This window comes from Hibiscus syriacus, unplaced genomic scaffold, assembly GCF_006381635.1.
Source record: "Hibiscus syriacus cultivar Baekdansim isolate YM2019G1 unplaced genomic scaffold, ASM638163v2 tig00109972_pilon, whole genome shotgun sequence".
Taxonomy (NCBI): domain Eukaryota; kingdom Viridiplantae; phylum Streptophyta; class Magnoliopsida; order Malvales; family Malvaceae; genus Hibiscus; species Hibiscus syriacus.
Window position 1 is genome coordinate 2,930,199 of NW_024062543.1, and position 14,974 is coordinate 2,945,172.

Sequence of the window (14,974 nt, forward strand, 5' to 3'; positions counted from 1 at the left end):
CCAGTCGTTGCGATTTTTCAAAATCGCAACGCGAACTTTGACTATCGCAACGAATTTGAAAAATCGCAACGTGAACTTGGACTATCGCAACGAATTTGGACTAACGTAAATTTGGAAAATCGCATTGCGATTTTGTATTATCGCGTTTAGATTGTCAGAATCGCGTTGCGATTTACATATTCGCATTGCGATTTTCTAAAATCGCAACGCGAATTTGCAAAATTACAATGCGATAGTCAAAATCGCGTTGCAAATCTGGAAACTGATTTGCGATATTAGAGATCGCGTTGCGATTTAGAGATCGCGTTGCGATTTAGAGATCGCATTGCGATTTTGTTGGTCATTTTGGCAAATCGAAAAAAAGTTGGTCAAAATCGTATATTATAAGGCATTTTCTGTCACTGAGGTTATTTTCTCTTTTTTTTTTTTGGTTTCGGCACTAGGGGTGTAAACGAGTCGAGCTCAAGTATTGCTGAGATCAACTCGACTTGACTCGAAAACTCGCAAGCTTAACATTTTCAAGCTCGACTGGAACTCGAAATCCTGAACTGAAACTCATGAGCAGCTCGAAAGGCTCGAAATGAAAAAAAAAAGCTTAAACTTAACTCGATTGAAGCCTCAAACTCAAACTCGAACATGAACCTTAAATACATAAAATCTTAATGTATTTTTTTAAAAAAATCAATACATAAATATTAATATTATTAATAATTTATTTTTTAAAATAAAATCTTAATAAATTATATTTTCGAGTTGCTCACGAGCTTTTCGAGTCGAATATCGAGTAGCTCATTTAGGCTCGTTAAGAACTCGAGTCGAGCTCGAGCTCAAGTCGAATCTATTCGATCAGAGTATTTATCGAGTCTTGATCGAATAGATCTCGAGTAACTCGTGATCTGTCTCGTCTCTTTTACAACCCTATTCGGCACTATACGCAGACTAAGAAAGGAAATGCAAAAGCTTTCAAACTTACCCCAAGGAAAGTTCCAAATAAACTCTCCGAGACCCATCTCTAGATGTCCTCCGTGGCTTATTAGTATACAAATGAGGAAAATGGGAGGAGAAAATGGGTTGGCGTGATTCATGATTTTGAGAGAGATGAGGGGAGGGGCGGAAGATAAAGGGATAAAATGAAAAAAATATAAATTTAATTTTTTTATTGAGACCAAAACGGCATCGTATTGATCCAGATTGGATATTTGTAATGATTTAAAACTACATCGTTTTATTACAAGTTGTTATGCCATAACGTCGTTAATTATTTAACGGCAGAGTGACAAAAAAAGTTCAATGTCTAAAGTTCAGTGAGTAAATTGAAAAAAATTAAAAGTACGGTAAGTGAAATAGAAAAGAGGATAAAGTCAAGTGAGTAAGTGTGTAATTTACCCAAATAGTTTTTATTCGAATTCTAAATAAAATAAAAAATAAAAAAATATGATACTCCGAATAAATAAAAAAATCTAATAAAACTCAATATCTGTCCATCCCTAATACAACCAAGAGAAATACCGATCAAACTACGTTACCGCTTCAACTGTCAATTTACCTAACAGAAATCGTTTGTTTTAAGCATGCATAATTACTTGGACGTTAGAACAAACCTAAAAAGTGGTAACAAAGTAAAAATATATATATAATAAGCGTTAAAATTATAGTTTTTTTTTTACGAATATGTATCTAAATTTTTTTGAATGATATTAGTGTCTAACGTTATAAATGTTATTATTTCATAATGTTAATGGAGGAAACTAACGTTGTTAACAGCCCGAACATCTAAAATGATAACGTTTATAACCAATGACAGATCTAGAAATTAAAAAAATAATATAATGAGTATGTAAAAAAAATTATTTTCTAATCATTCCCTTAATATATTGAATTATATTTAATAATTTATCTAAAATAATAGGTATGCACTTGGATCCTAGGACTAGATTTATAATGTTATACATTGAGATCATTTAAAAATAATTTAAATATATATTCAAAAAAAATATTGTAATTTGAACACTTATTTTACCTTTTAAAAAATAAAAATAAAAAATAGTAACGAATTTAGTTGGCGTTTCCGGGAATTTACAACGGCACTGTAAATAAATCCCTTTTTGTTCTTTTGTTTTGCTTCAAATGCGGATAAAGCAAATTTTAAGATTTTGTGTGTGCGCGTGGAAATCCAAAGGACAATTCAGCAGAAGAGAATATAAGACTTGGAATCACAGATAATTATATTCAGTGAGCAAAGAGCAGAGGTAGATCTCAATTCTTACACAGCAATGTACGGTAAAGCTGCAATCTGCTTACCATCCGTGATTCTCTTCCTCGTTTCATGTTCAATCTATGTCGGCACCGTTGACTTCAGATCCTACTTCTTCCCTCTACTTCAGTCGCCCACGGTCACACGCTCGCTCTGCGCTACCGGCCGCCCCCTCCGCGTTTACATGTACGATCTCCCCAGGAGATTCCACGTCGGCATGATGGACCGTCGGAGCTCCTCCGAGGGATCGGCTCCCGTGACGGCGGAGAATTTCCCACCTTGGCCATCGAATTCCGGGATCAAGAGACAGCACAGTGTGGAGTATTGGCTGATGGCGTCGCTTCTCTACGGCGGCGACGGAGAGGAAGGTAGGGAGGCGGTTAGGGTTTCGGATCCTGAAACCGCGGACGCCTTTTATGTGCCGTTTTTTTCCTCGTTGAGTTTTAATACGCACGGCCATAATATGACGGATCCTGAGACGGAGGTTGATCGCCGATTACAGGTACTGGGAATCTTAATCAATCGCTCCGCGCTATGGCTTAATGCGTTGTTTGGTGATTAGGGAGATGGATTCCAGTTGTTTTGATACCAAAAATGCACAAATTAAGTTCATTTAGTTGCATTTTGTTTTTAGTTACTGATATTGAATTCCATGAAAAATACGAGACTTTAGCTATCTGGGTTTGGATAACTACATCAGCTGAATTCAAAACAAAAATAAATTTGTTAATTGCTCTTTTATTTCTTTAACATTTCCCAATTATAAAAGAGATGGGACTTTAGGTGCATTTATCAATTGATCATTATATGAAAAGGAAATGCCGCTTTGCTTGTGCTTTTGACATGTTAAAGAATTAGCCAATGGTTTTGGGAACTATCATTTTGTAATAATGAATTCATTAATTGCTCTTCAATTAATGGAATGTAGATTTCAAACATGTTCAGCACATGATAACTTGAATACTTTTTTATCATGATGCATCTAATCCTTGGTCAACGGTTCATTATTGATGGTAATCATTTAGGGAAAGGAGAACTTCCACATGCTTCCTAGCTCCTTATATTATTTTGAAGTGTGTAAATGAATGCTTATTGCAATCCTCTAAGTATTTTTCTTTTAAGATGGCACTATATGCCCTCTTTTACTGACCGGAAGCAAGCAGCGGTTGCTGGTTTGATTATTAGTAACTTGCACCGGTTGTCTCAAATATTATCATGCCTAACTTGTCAGAATTCTGTAATTTTAATGCGAATGATATTAAAAGAGCTATTTCTCCCCCTTTTCTGCTGCCGATGAGTTTCTCTAGTTTGTAGTTATTGCTTTGTGTTTTTACTCGACTCTACGTCCCAGCAGGCGGAATGATCTTATATTTCAGTTTTCTGGAGTAGACTTATATTGACGGATGTGGGATATAAAGTGCTTCTCATTTCAAGTTGATTACTGTTGATTATGGTGAACGTAAATTGCTTTCTCACTTATCCAAAAAAAAAAAAAATTGCTTTCTCATTTCAGGTTGAGTTATTGGAATTCCTGCAAAAATCCAAGTACTATCAAAGATCTGGAGGCAGAGACCATGTAATTCCCATGACACATCCAAATGCTTTCAGATTTCTTCGACAAGAGTTGAATGCATCACTCCTTATTGTTGTAGATTTTGGCCGCTATCCTAGAAACGTGTCAAGATTAAGCAAAGATGTGGTTGCTCCATATGTACATGTTGTGGACTCCTTCACAGATGATGACCCTCTGGACCCATACGAGTCTCGAAATACACTTCTTTTCTTCCGGGGAAATACTGTCAGGAAAGATGTACGACAATTTTTTAAACACAGATATTCCGTTCATAGAACTTATGTTGAATTTGGTAACGTTCTTAACTCAATATCATTTCTGCGCAGCAAGGCAAAATTCGAGTCAAACTGTCAAAGATGTTGTCTGGTATTGATGATGTTCATTACGAGAAGAGTGTAGCAACTCCGAAAAACATTATAATGGTATGCTGCTTGTCTTGGACCTTGGAAGTATACTATTTTCTAAGCATTCAGAAAACGAAGTGGTAATCCCAGTTTCCAATTTGCATATTTTGATAGTCCCAAAATTCAAATGGACTTGCTTGCCGATACGTGTTAATGTTATGTTTGCTTTTTCGCAACGATTTTTAGTCAAAAAGCCAATTTTTAGTTACCATGTCTGCTATTTGTACTTTTTTTTTTCCTTCCTTTGGATGTTTTGACGTGGTTTGATACATCTGTCTCTTGGTTTCAGACAATAAATTTGTGTTGCTAATCTATTAAATGGGAAGTATTTGCCACCATATTACAGTCTAAAACCAAATAATCATCACTTTTTCAAGGTGGAAGAAACTTTTGGAGACGCTTTGCAATTTTTTCAATATAATTTTTGTGCTAAAATTATGCTAAATATCTTATTTCTTTCACTTTCTTTTGTATTAGTCTACAGAGGGGATGCGTTCGTCAAAGTTCTGTCTGCATCCTGCAGGTGACACACCTTCATCTTGCCGAATGTTTGATGCTATTGTGAGCCATTGTGTTCCGGTGATCGTCAGTGATAATATTGAGCTCCCCTACGAGGATGAAATTGACTACACTGAATTCTCAATTTTCTTCTCTATGAAAGAGGCATTGGTACCAGGTTATCTGGTCAATCAGTTGCGTCAATTTCCAAAGGACCGATGGCTTGGAATGTGGAACCGGCTCAAGAATGTTTCCCATCATTTCGAGTTCCAGTACCCTCCAAAGAAGGAAGACGCCGTCAATATGTTATGGAGACAGGTAAAGCACAAGCTTCCCGGGATCCAACTTGCTTTACACAGAAGTAGAAGATTGAAAGTTCCAGATTGGTGGCAACGGAGACGATGACAACAGAACCTTGTTTCAACACTGTACATCACCATATTTTTCTCATTTATGGTGACATCTGACGGCGGGTAATGAGCAAAGGTGCCTGGAAACCACAAGCCAACACATCATGGGCCAGCTTTACCGAGCTCTGTGACTTACGGTACGTAGTTTCAAACTCGGTTAATATTGTTTTTCATCATTTGTTTGTGCGGATGTGGGCTATAGATAGTGTAATGACATAGGATATACACTTCCAGAGGTGATTTTGTTTAGGTTCTAATCTTTGCATTCAAATCTTGTACAAGTGTATTCAAAGTGATCAAGCTAATCCATGTATCAGTAGTACCTCAGAAACTTCATTTGATTTTGTCTTGTACTATTGAATAAATCTTTTTCGTTCAACAAATATGAGTAAAATTATATTGTTCAATTGGGCCTTTCGGGCAATTTTAGTTTGGGTTTTGGCCACTGTCCTTTTATTTATTATATTGCAAAAATTGATAGAAATGCAAAAGAAGAAAAAGACATACAAAAACTATTAAAATGGCATTTTTTATAGTAATTTAACACTCAATATTTTACTTTAAGTCAAATTAAAATGTTTACTAAATTATTAAAATATAATCGATATTGATGTGACAATATGTATGATAATTCACATATATTTTATTATTGAGGTAATATTATGTAATATTGTTCGTAATATTAATAAGGGTAAAGTATATAAATAGTCCCCAAACTTTTAAAGCACTTACATTTTGATCACCCAACTTTTAAAACTTGCAATATAGTCATCGAACTTTTAGTTCGTTTTACAGTAAGATCCATGTCATTACCTCCCGTTAGTTTTTGCTGATATGACACGTTACCATTTGACTCAGCACATTTGACCGATAGTTTGACTTCTTCTTCTTCCAACTAAAACCCAAAACCCTTATTCTTCTCCTCCTCCCAACTCAAACTAAGCAAAACCCAAAATCCTTCTCCTTCTTCCAACTCAAATCCTTAGTCTGATTGGGATGGAAAAATGTTGCCAGTCCAAACTTACCAATCTTGAGGTTTCCATTACAGTCTATCAAGAGATTTGAGCCCTTAATGTCACGGTGCAAAACACCGTGACTATGGCAATGGTTGAGTCCTCGGAGCAGCTGTTGCATATAACACTTTATCTGGACAGTTACACATAAGGATTCAACACTTGAACACCCTTAACAACAGAGTCCCTTGTCTTTCATTTGAGTAAAAAAAAGGCTAAATATAATTCTTCACCATAAAAAATAACACATACAAGAAAGGGTGCAACTTTGACAACAAAAATTGCCTCCATTTGCACAAGCAGCTAATAACTAAAGAAAGGAGTTTCCACCAAATTTGTTTTCCATTTTGAGTCGTAAATTGTAACAGTTATTTTCTACATGCACAATATGTTCCATCAAAAACCAAGGGAAAACCACTCACAGTTCATAATGCCACAGACTTCTTACGAAATTGTTTTCTTCCATCAAGACTAGACTCCTTTGAAGTCCAGAAAATTATAGGATCACAAACTTTATGCTGATCTAAACAACATTAATCAAATAAATATTGAAGATATGAATATACCTGAGCCTCAGTGAACTTAATCGTAGGTGCTGCTATAAGCTCTGCAAGATCACGCGCCATGTATTCAAATATAAGACATAGGCTTCCAGATGCCCCGGAAGTAATTAGACCTTCAAGCTTCATGACATTAGGATGATCAAGCCGACGCAAAATAATAATTTCCCTTGCCATGAAACAAACACTTTCAGGGTCCATATTAACAAATCGAACTTTCTTCAAGGCAACTAAATTATTTGATTCAAGGTCACGAGCTTTGTACACACTGCTGTAAGGAGAAGGGTTTTGGGTTTTGCTTGGTTTGAGTTGGAAGAAGAAGAAGAAGTCAAACGGGCTGAGTCAAACGGTAATGTGCCAGGTAAGCAAAAACTAACGGGAGGAAACGGTAGGGATCTTACTGAAAACAAATTAACAGTTCGATGACTGTATTGCAGGTTTCAAAAGTTGGATGACCAAAATGTAAACGCCCTAAAGGTTTGGGAACTATTTATATAATGTACCCTATTAATGAATAATTTTAAAATATTAGAATATTTAAAATTTTAAAATAGATAAAAAAATATTAAAACTTTCAAACAAATAAAGAAAAATAAAAACACATCAAATTATTTAGTTAAATTAATGGAAAAAAATGTTTATCTTGAGAATAAAAATATACGTTCTGAAAATCAAAGACAATAATACAATTATGATAAAGATGCTAAATCTGTCATTATCTATATATTCGACCAGCATGATTAGTTTTCTTAGCTTTGATTAGAGCATATCTATTATCAATTTGCTCCACCAATATTAGTGGATACGAATTTTCTTTGGGGTTTGTTGTTGGAGGGTACCCTTTTCTTTTGGTTTCTCGGCTCTTCGCCTGTACGTCAAACCTAGAAATTCTCAGGTATTCTTAATATACTGTTAAGGAAAGACACTATCAATTTTACATCTAGGTTAAACCAACCCTTCGAAAACCCCAAACCCCAAAACTAAGCTATTCACTTCTAACTATATCAAAATCAAGGGTTTCAGTCCACTCATTTTTGCATCTCCGTTTGACTCCATTTTCGTTTTTTTTTAGCTCATCTGGTAAGTAAATTGTTTATTTTAGTTTAGTTTTGAGTTACTTGCAGCTAAAGCTCGTAGCTTTAGTTGTCGCATACAGCTGGTCTTTCATGAACCCTATTTATCTCAAGAGCTTAAGGTTCTGGTTCATGTAAACTCCATTTAACTTAACTGAAACGCTCTGTTTATTGTACTGGTTCGACGATCCTTGTTCGAGAATCAATAGGGAAGGGTAGATTGAACCTTTTTTTTCTCTCTTAAATGCTTGTGGATTTTATTTCATTTTGAAAAATGTATTGTTACCATTATTATGTTTTAGGAGGTAGATTTTGAGAGCAACATACACAGCCTGAAGCACGTAGGTTTGGTGAGGGTGGCCGTGATCCGTGTGCTATTTTGTGTTTCGAATCTTTATGAGTATGCTAAACAGAATTCCAGTCCGTTTCGATCCACCGTCGTGACCTTTGAAGGCACCGTCGCCCCCACCGTTGGCCCCGTCTACCAGAAATGTAAGGACGTTCCTGATCATCTTCTTGTTTATCTTGATACTAAGGTGATGTATATTTATATTTAATGTATTATAGTGAATAATTCTATAAAAGTAAATTGTGAATTAGACGATGATACACGCACGTTGTTTCTAGTTTAATCTCGATTAATTGTGGATAGGAGTGAGCATTCAATTAAGTCGAGTAAAAAAATTTCTTGTTATTAAAGTTGACGAGTCATATTTTGCAACTCAGAGTTATCTTAAAAAATTTTCTAGTCAAATTGAGTTTATAAAATTCGCGTTGACTAAGTCGAATTTAATTTTCGAGTTTTTGTTTAAATTTGATCATAAATATTTATAATATTATGATATTATTTAATTTTAATTTAAATAGTTTTTTACGATCATATACAATACATTAGCTGACCTTTATTCTCATATATAATAATAGGGTAAGGGGAGGTAGGATAGTAAACTGCTCCCAACGTCAGGTTAAGAACAACTTCCGTAGGAGACCTCCGAATTATGAAATGCCCTATGTAAAACTCGATCCCACGACCCCAAAGTTAAGAGCCTTGTGCTCTACCAACTGAACTGGATGATCATTTTTATCATATACAATACATATATATAACAATTCATTTTTGTGTGACTTTTTATTAGAAAAATGTAATACATATATGTTTCTTTCACATGTTATACACATATATCACAGTTGTAGATCTAGTAATAAAAAAAATAAGAGTACAAAATTTTATTATTATATTTTAAATTTTTTTTTTTATTTTTCTTAACAAGTTAAATTAAATTTAACACTTTTATCAAAATAATAATGTGCAGTTGCTCCACTAAGGACCCACGTATATCCGCCCCTCATATGTTATACAAAATTGAAGGATTTGATTAAAATCTGAAAGTATGGCTGGGTCCAATATGATTGATAAAGAAGACCCAATCCAAATGGACTAGATGGGCCTTGGACTTCATTTCATACGCATTAGACACCTAATTCATGATGCATGTATATTAATAATTCCATTTCCAAATTAAGAGTAGAAAAATTTGATCTCAAATTAAGTGATAATTTGATACACCAACACCTAATGAATTAAAATGAAAATAAACTTATTATATTTTTTAAGTTTAATTATTTAAATTTAATTTTTTTTAGAAAAAAAATATTTTAACTTACCGGATATTAAATTTTAATTTAACGAAGGTGAACATTGATCTATATAGTACAAGAGGGATTTTGAAAAAAAGATAAACAAGGCGCCCTCTTAACATTACACAGAGAACTAAAACTGTGCCGTTTCAGCAACTATCGTCATTGCAGTAAACGTTGACTTTTTAGACTCGAATTTTCCACCAAAACTGGTTGTTCATTTTCATTTTCCACTTCCTCTTTTTATCGTTGCCTTAAAGAGTTTAAAATAAATAGTAAATTACCATGAGGCGTTATTATTTTAACTTTCGGCGATAACGTCATCGTTCCCATTTACCGCTTCGTTCCCCACGAAGCCATCGCCTTCGTCGTCGAGCCACCGCTCCACCGGCGCACACCCGGCTTTGTGGCGCAACTTCCAGTCGAGCGCTTGGCAAGCGCGTGAGCAGTAATTAACGGCCCCGCAAACGGAACACCTCCGGAACTCGTGCTTTCTCGTCTCCGGTCTCCCACAACCGATGTGGGAGCATAGTCTCAAGCCCGGGCCAGGCACCCCGCCCTGAGCGCTGAACCACTCGGCTAAGAACCTGTTAGCCGGGTGCGCCTCCGGAGCCGGCACATTGAATCCGAAATCGCTCAGCAACGGGCAACCCGGGACCGCCGGATGGCGGTGGCTGAGGTTGAGGTTAGGGTGTGGGCTCCACGTGAGCCAGGAGCGCATAAATTTGTTGGAAGCAGCCCCAGCTGATGATAAAACCGCCGCTAACTCTCGGGCGTTTGCTTGGACGAGAAACCGACGGCCCTCGACGACATTTTGCCGGACGCCGTAACCGTCCTGCAGGCAGTGACCGAGCTCACGGAGGGCGTCGATGTGGCCAAGAAAAGCAGCGCGAGCACACAAAGCAACGCCGGCCCTATGATCTTTGTCGTTCTTGGAGCCGCCGCTTCCGTTGAACTGAATCACAGCTAAGGAGTACAGTGCCGGCGCGTGTAAATTAATCGCCGCCTTAGCCAAAAGAGAGGCTCCACTCTCTCGATTCTCTAGACAGTAGAAAAGAATCTGTTTCAAATTATATATCAGTTAAACTCGTTACTGAACGTTGATACTTCACTACTAAAATATAAAATCGAAACTCACCATGCCGAGTGTATAACAAGCTTCAATATTTCCGGCATCCGCACAGTCCTTCAAGAACCTCCGGCTCGATTCCGACCAGTTTCTGGCTTTAATGGCAAACATTTTTTGAGAGGCTTTGGATAATACAAGGGGATGGAGTGCTAAACTATTTAATCTCTTGCATCTGCTCAACAAAATAGAAAATGAAATCTTCAGGGAAAAAACTATCTTTTCCGAGAAACAAGCAATCAACCCAGAAGAATCCAGGAAACTTACGCAACCAAAGCGTTGGCAAAATCTGAGGGGCAACGAGCGGTGGAGCTTAGTTTAGAGAGAACATAAATGACAAGATCATCAGGCAGAGCATAAAAAAAGTCTCTCTTTCCAATACTCTCCGGCGAGGTTCTTCGCCGTTTCCGGCAACCCATATTATCCCCGGCGAAACCCGTAATTTTAACGACTTTCTTCTCTAAACAAACATCTGCTCTGGGGTAATAGAGCCCTCTCCTTGTTCTCATTTTTGTCTCTCTCTAGAAAATCAATCTATTATGCAAATTGATCTCGAGCTCCGTGCCTTCATCGTCTGCGTTTCACTCTGTCATCTTTTTCTCTTGTGGCTCAAGAGACGTATATAAAAAAGCAAAGTGGAAATCTTATATAGAAGGCAGAGGGATCGAAAACAACAAGACGATTTTAACTAATTTTTTTTGGATTTGTCAAAATAACCAACAAAATCGCAACGCGAAATAAAAATCGCAACGCGATCCCCAAAATCGCAAATCAGTTTCCAAAATCGCAACGCGATTCTTGAAAATCGCAATGCGATAGTACAAATTCACATTGCGATTTTCAAGAATCGCAACGCGAATATGAAAATCGCAACGCGAACACATAAATCGTAATGCGTATCCGTAAACCGCAACGTGTATCCGTAAATAGCAACGCGTATCCGTAAATCGCAATGCGTATCCGTATATCGCAACGCGTATCCGTAAATCGCAACGATAATCCGTAAATCGCAACGAGAATCTGTAAATCGCAACGATAATCCGTAAATCGCAACGAGAATCTGTAAATCACAACACTGAAATTTTGGGTATATAACTACGCAACAGCAGCAAATCATAAACTAAATCCCTAAATCGCAACTCATTCCATCTCCATCTATCACTCTCTCCGGCGACATCCGTTCCTATATCCAACGACATCCTTCCCAATCCGGCAACAGGTTTTAGTTTCGCAGCTCGTCTGTTTAGTAAATTAATTTACAACCATGAAATCATCTAATGTTGATCATGTTTGGATAGATTTGTGTTTTGGAGGGTCATGGGATAATGTTCATGGTGTTTTACAATATATGCCTTTACCCATGAATCTTCAACTAAAATTGTCTTTACAAAAGTTAACTTATGAAACTCTAATGCTACGTGTTTCAAATAAATTGAATTTAGAGCCCCTAAGTGGATTTAGGCTATCTTATCAGAGAAATGGTAAAGTTTATTTGTTAACCGACAATGAAGATGTTGAACGATTCATTGCTTACATTAGTGTTTCACAAGATGATGTTACATTGTATGTTGTTGAACCTAGAAGTAGTATTGTTGGGTCAGTAGCGGGTAGTAATCAACTAAGTTTTTCTCAAAACCCGCAACCTTTCTCTAATCCAAATCCCAATCAACTTTCAGCACCAAATTCCGGTTTTCGTATTGACCAGTTAGACGATGATGAGCCAACAGAAAAAATTGTGAGTACTAGTCAGTATTCGAAATTTGGTCTTGGTCAATATCCGGACTTTGATATTGGTCAATACACGGATTTTGATGATGTTTCAGAAGAAGAAACAGACCCTGTGTGTAATGATTTTGATATTGGTCAATACCCGAATTTTGATGATGAAACAGCCGTTGCTGAAGAATGTATTGTTGATGATAATGAGGAGGAAGTTACGACTGTGAATGAACATGTTGAACATCCATTCTGTAATTCATATAATCCTGAAGAAGAAAAAGAAGAAGAAAAAGTCCCCGAAGAAAAGAAAATGCCACGGGCGTATAACTGGAATATGCCAGAATTACTTCAGATACCGGAAGAAGAGTTGGTAAAGAAAGCAGTTGATTGTTACACAAAGTTATTCGTATCAAGAAAGATGATTGTTTTGATACAAAGGAAGACTTGAAGATAGCTTTGTATACGAAATGTGTGGAAGATGGCTATCAACTAAAAGTTAACAAATCAAGCAAAGATCGTTTCGAAACAAGGTGTATGATTGACAAAAACTGTACGTGGCGTATGATTGCAAAGAGAATAAAAGATTGCGAAATGTTTCAAGTTAGGACTTTTATTGATAAACATACATGTTCAAGAACCCAAGTTTTTCCTCACCATAGACAGGCAAACAAAAAGGTGTTGGGTGGTTTTCTGGCTGAGTTAATGTTTTTGAATGGCAGGGTATATCGGGGACATGAAATTATGACTGACATGAATGCTCGGTTCAAGATTAGTATATCATATTCTCAAGCTTGGAGAGCCAAATGTTATGCCTTGGAATTGTTGAGGGGGTCGCCAGAAGCATCGTTTGCCCAACTGCCGGCTTATTGTCACAATTTAAAGCTGAAAAATCCTGGGTCGGTAACTCATATCAAAATAGATAGAGATGGACACTTTGAGTTGCTGTTTATCGCCATTGGTGCTACGGTTAGTAAATAAATATAATTTTGTTGACTCATTTTTGTTAGTTACATGCATTTCACATTTAAATGATTATATTTCTTGTGTATATTATTTTGTAGATTCGTTCGTTTATTACTTGCATGCGCCCAGTTATTATAGTTGACGGAGCACATTTGAAATGTCGATACCTTGGAGTAAACTTATTAGCAGTAGCCATGGATGCTAACAATGGGATATTGCCAATAGCTTACGGGGTTGGCAAATCTGAAACCTCTGATTCATGGACATGGTTTATGGGGCATCTTAGGGATTGCATAGGTCCTATTAGCAATCTGACAATCATATCCGATAGGGCAAACTCAATTGACAACGCTGTTAGAAGGTGTTTCCCAGATGCTTTTCATGGACTTTGTGGTGTTCGTTTGTATAGAAATCTAAAATCAAGGTCTGCTGGTATAAAAAGCACAAATGGACATACTGGAAGGCTGTAAAAGCTTATCGGGAAGTGGATTTCAATAAGCATATAAATTGTTTAAGACGTGTTTTGCCTCAGTGTGCTCAAACACTAGAAGATGTCGGGTTTGAAAGATGGTCAAGAGTACATCAACTTGGAGCAAGATATGGTTTCATGACGTCTAATAGTGCAGAATCAATCAACGCTCTAAGTCGTCATTCCCGGAAATTACCCATTACTATGTTAATGGAGTTTTTTCGAGCCTCTATTCAACAGTGGTACTACAAGAAAAGAAACCATGCATGTATTATTTCTTTGAATTCGTAACTTATCATATTTATATATTTTACTAAGTATTGTTTATTTAAATTTACAGGAACATTGGAACATCGTGTTACACCATGGACTGAAAAAAAGATAACGAAACGTGTTGTGAAGTCAACGTCATGGAGAGTTGAACCATGTTCAAACACTTTGTTTCAAGTACTGGATAATAACTTAAATGGGCTAGTCGATCTAAATGCAAAGACGTGTAGTTGTATGAAATGGCAAACATCTGGTTATCCATGTGGCCATGTTATAAAAGTTGCTCTTCATTTAAACCAAGATGATTCAAGCGCATACGCTATGGATTGCTACACTACAGAAGTTTATCGACAGACTTATGCCGAGATTGTCTACCCTATTCCACATCCTTCTGAGTGGGACATACCAGATGACTTACAAACAGTTTTGCCACCAGCCATGGACAGAAGGCTACCTGGCCGACCAAAAAGTCACGATCGTATACCGTCTAAGGGTGAAGAGAAGAAGAGATCGACATGTAGTCGGTGCAAGGAAAGTGGTCATACAAGGTTGACATGTGGATCACCAGTGCCATCAAAATCATCTTTTCCTCTACCAAAATATGGATCCTCATCAAAATCCAAAGCTCATATGGTGTCAAGCAAAAGGCAATCATCTTTAAAATCCCAATCACAATTGGCTTCACCTTTTGGGACTGTTAACTTAGGTGATTTTTAAATGCAAACGTTGTATTATGTGGATTTTATGTGTGAACTTTTAACATTTTCAGTTGAATTAATGACTCAGGCCAACCATTTTGACTTAACCAACTCTTGTTATTCAGTTGTTATCACTTATTAGGCATGCATTTGACTATCGCAACACGGAAATTACAATCGCAACGAGAGAATCGCAATGCGAAATGAAAATCCCAACAAGAAAATCGCAATGCGGAAATGAAAATCGCAATGCGAAATGAAAATCGCAATGCGAAATGAAAATCGCAACGAGAGAATCGCAATGCG

General features: G+C 36.8%; 3 protein-coding genes across 3 annotated transcripts; 1 reads left to right on the forward strand and 2 right to left on the reverse strand.

Annotated features, from left to right (window-relative positions):
• The first annotated feature begins 2,213 nt into the window (after positions 1-2,213).
• LOC120211568 (probable arabinosyltransferase ARAD1) lies at positions 2,214-5,487 on the forward strand. Its single transcript, XM_039210076.1, has 4 exons — positions 2,214-2,756; positions 3,768-4,064; positions 4,154-4,249; positions 4,709-5,487. Exons 1-4 carry the CDS (start codon positions 2,274-2,276, stop codon positions 5,132-5,134), a joined length of 1,302 nt encoding a protein of 433 aa, XP_039066007.1. The 5' UTR covers positions 2,214-2,273; the 3' UTR covers positions 5,135-5,487.
• Positions 5,488-6,072: 585 nt separating this feature from the next.
• On the reverse strand, positions 6,073-7,450 carry LOC120211362 (probable serine/threonine-protein kinase At1g09600). The gene is made up of 3 exons (XM_039209909.1): positions 7,374-7,450; positions 6,719-7,049; positions 6,073-6,285 (listed from the first exon to the last, which is right to left on the reverse strand). The coding sequence occupies exons 1-3, from the start codon at positions 7,448-7,450 to the stop codon at positions 6,073-6,075; spliced, it is 621 nt and encodes a 206-aa protein (XP_039065840.1).
• A 1,999-nt stretch (positions 7,451-9,449) lies between these two features.
• On the reverse strand, positions 9,450-11,140 carry LOC120211569 (F-box protein At1g67340-like). Its single transcript, XM_039210077.1, has 3 exons — positions 10,817-11,140; positions 10,562-10,724; positions 9,450-10,483 (listed from the first exon to the last, which is right to left on the reverse strand). The coding sequence occupies exons 1-3, from the start codon at positions 11,056-11,058 to the stop codon at positions 9,725-9,727; spliced, it is 1,164 nt and encodes a 387-aa protein (XP_039066008.1). The 5' UTR covers positions 11,059-11,140; the 3' UTR covers positions 9,450-9,724.
• Between the last annotated feature and the right edge of the window lie 3,834 nt (positions 11,141-14,974).

What these genes read in the sequence shown, in the direction of transcription:
- LOC120211569 (XM_039210077.1), bottom strand. Translation starts at nt 11,058, where the DNA reads ATGAGAACAAGGAGAGGGCTCTATTACCCCAGAGCAGATGTTTGTTTA. An exon ending in TTTGCCAACGCTTTGGTTGC is followed by an intron (nt 10,725 to 10,816) that starts GTAAGTTTCCTG and finishes TTTGTTGAGCAG; the next exon opens with ATGCAAGAGATTAAATAGTT. An exon ending in CTTGTTATACACTCGGCATG is followed by an intron (nt 10,484 to 10,561) that starts GTGAGTTTCGAT and finishes AATTTGAAACAG; the next exon opens with ATTCTTTTCTACTGTCTAGA.
- LOC120211362 (XM_039209909.1), bottom strand. Translation starts at nt 7,450, where the DNA reads ATGCTGGTCGAATATATAGATAATGACAGATTTAGCATCTTTATCATA. An exon ending in TTGTCTTTGATTTTCAGAAC is followed by an intron (nt 7,050 to 7,373) that starts GTATATTTTTAT and finishes CGTTTGACTCAG; the next exon opens with CCCGTTTGACTTCTTCTTCT. An exon ending in TTAAGTTCACTGAGGCTCAG is followed by an intron (nt 6,286 to 6,718) that starts GTATATTCATAT and finishes GTAACTGTCCAG; the next exon opens with ATAAAGTGTTATATGCAACA.
- LOC120211568 (XM_039210076.1), top strand. Translation starts at nt 2,274, where the DNA reads ATGTACGGTAAAGCTGCAATCTGCTTACCATCCGTGATTCTCTTCCTC. An exon ending in AGGTTGATCGCCGATTACAG is followed by an intron (nt 2,757 to 3,767) that starts GTACTGGGAATC and finishes TTCTCATTTCAG; the next exon opens with GTTGAGTTATTGGAATTCCT. An exon ending in CTCCGAAAAACATTATAATG is followed by an intron (nt 4,250 to 4,708) that starts GTATGCTGCTTG and finishes CTTTTGTATTAG; the next exon opens with TCTACAGAGGGGATGCGTTC.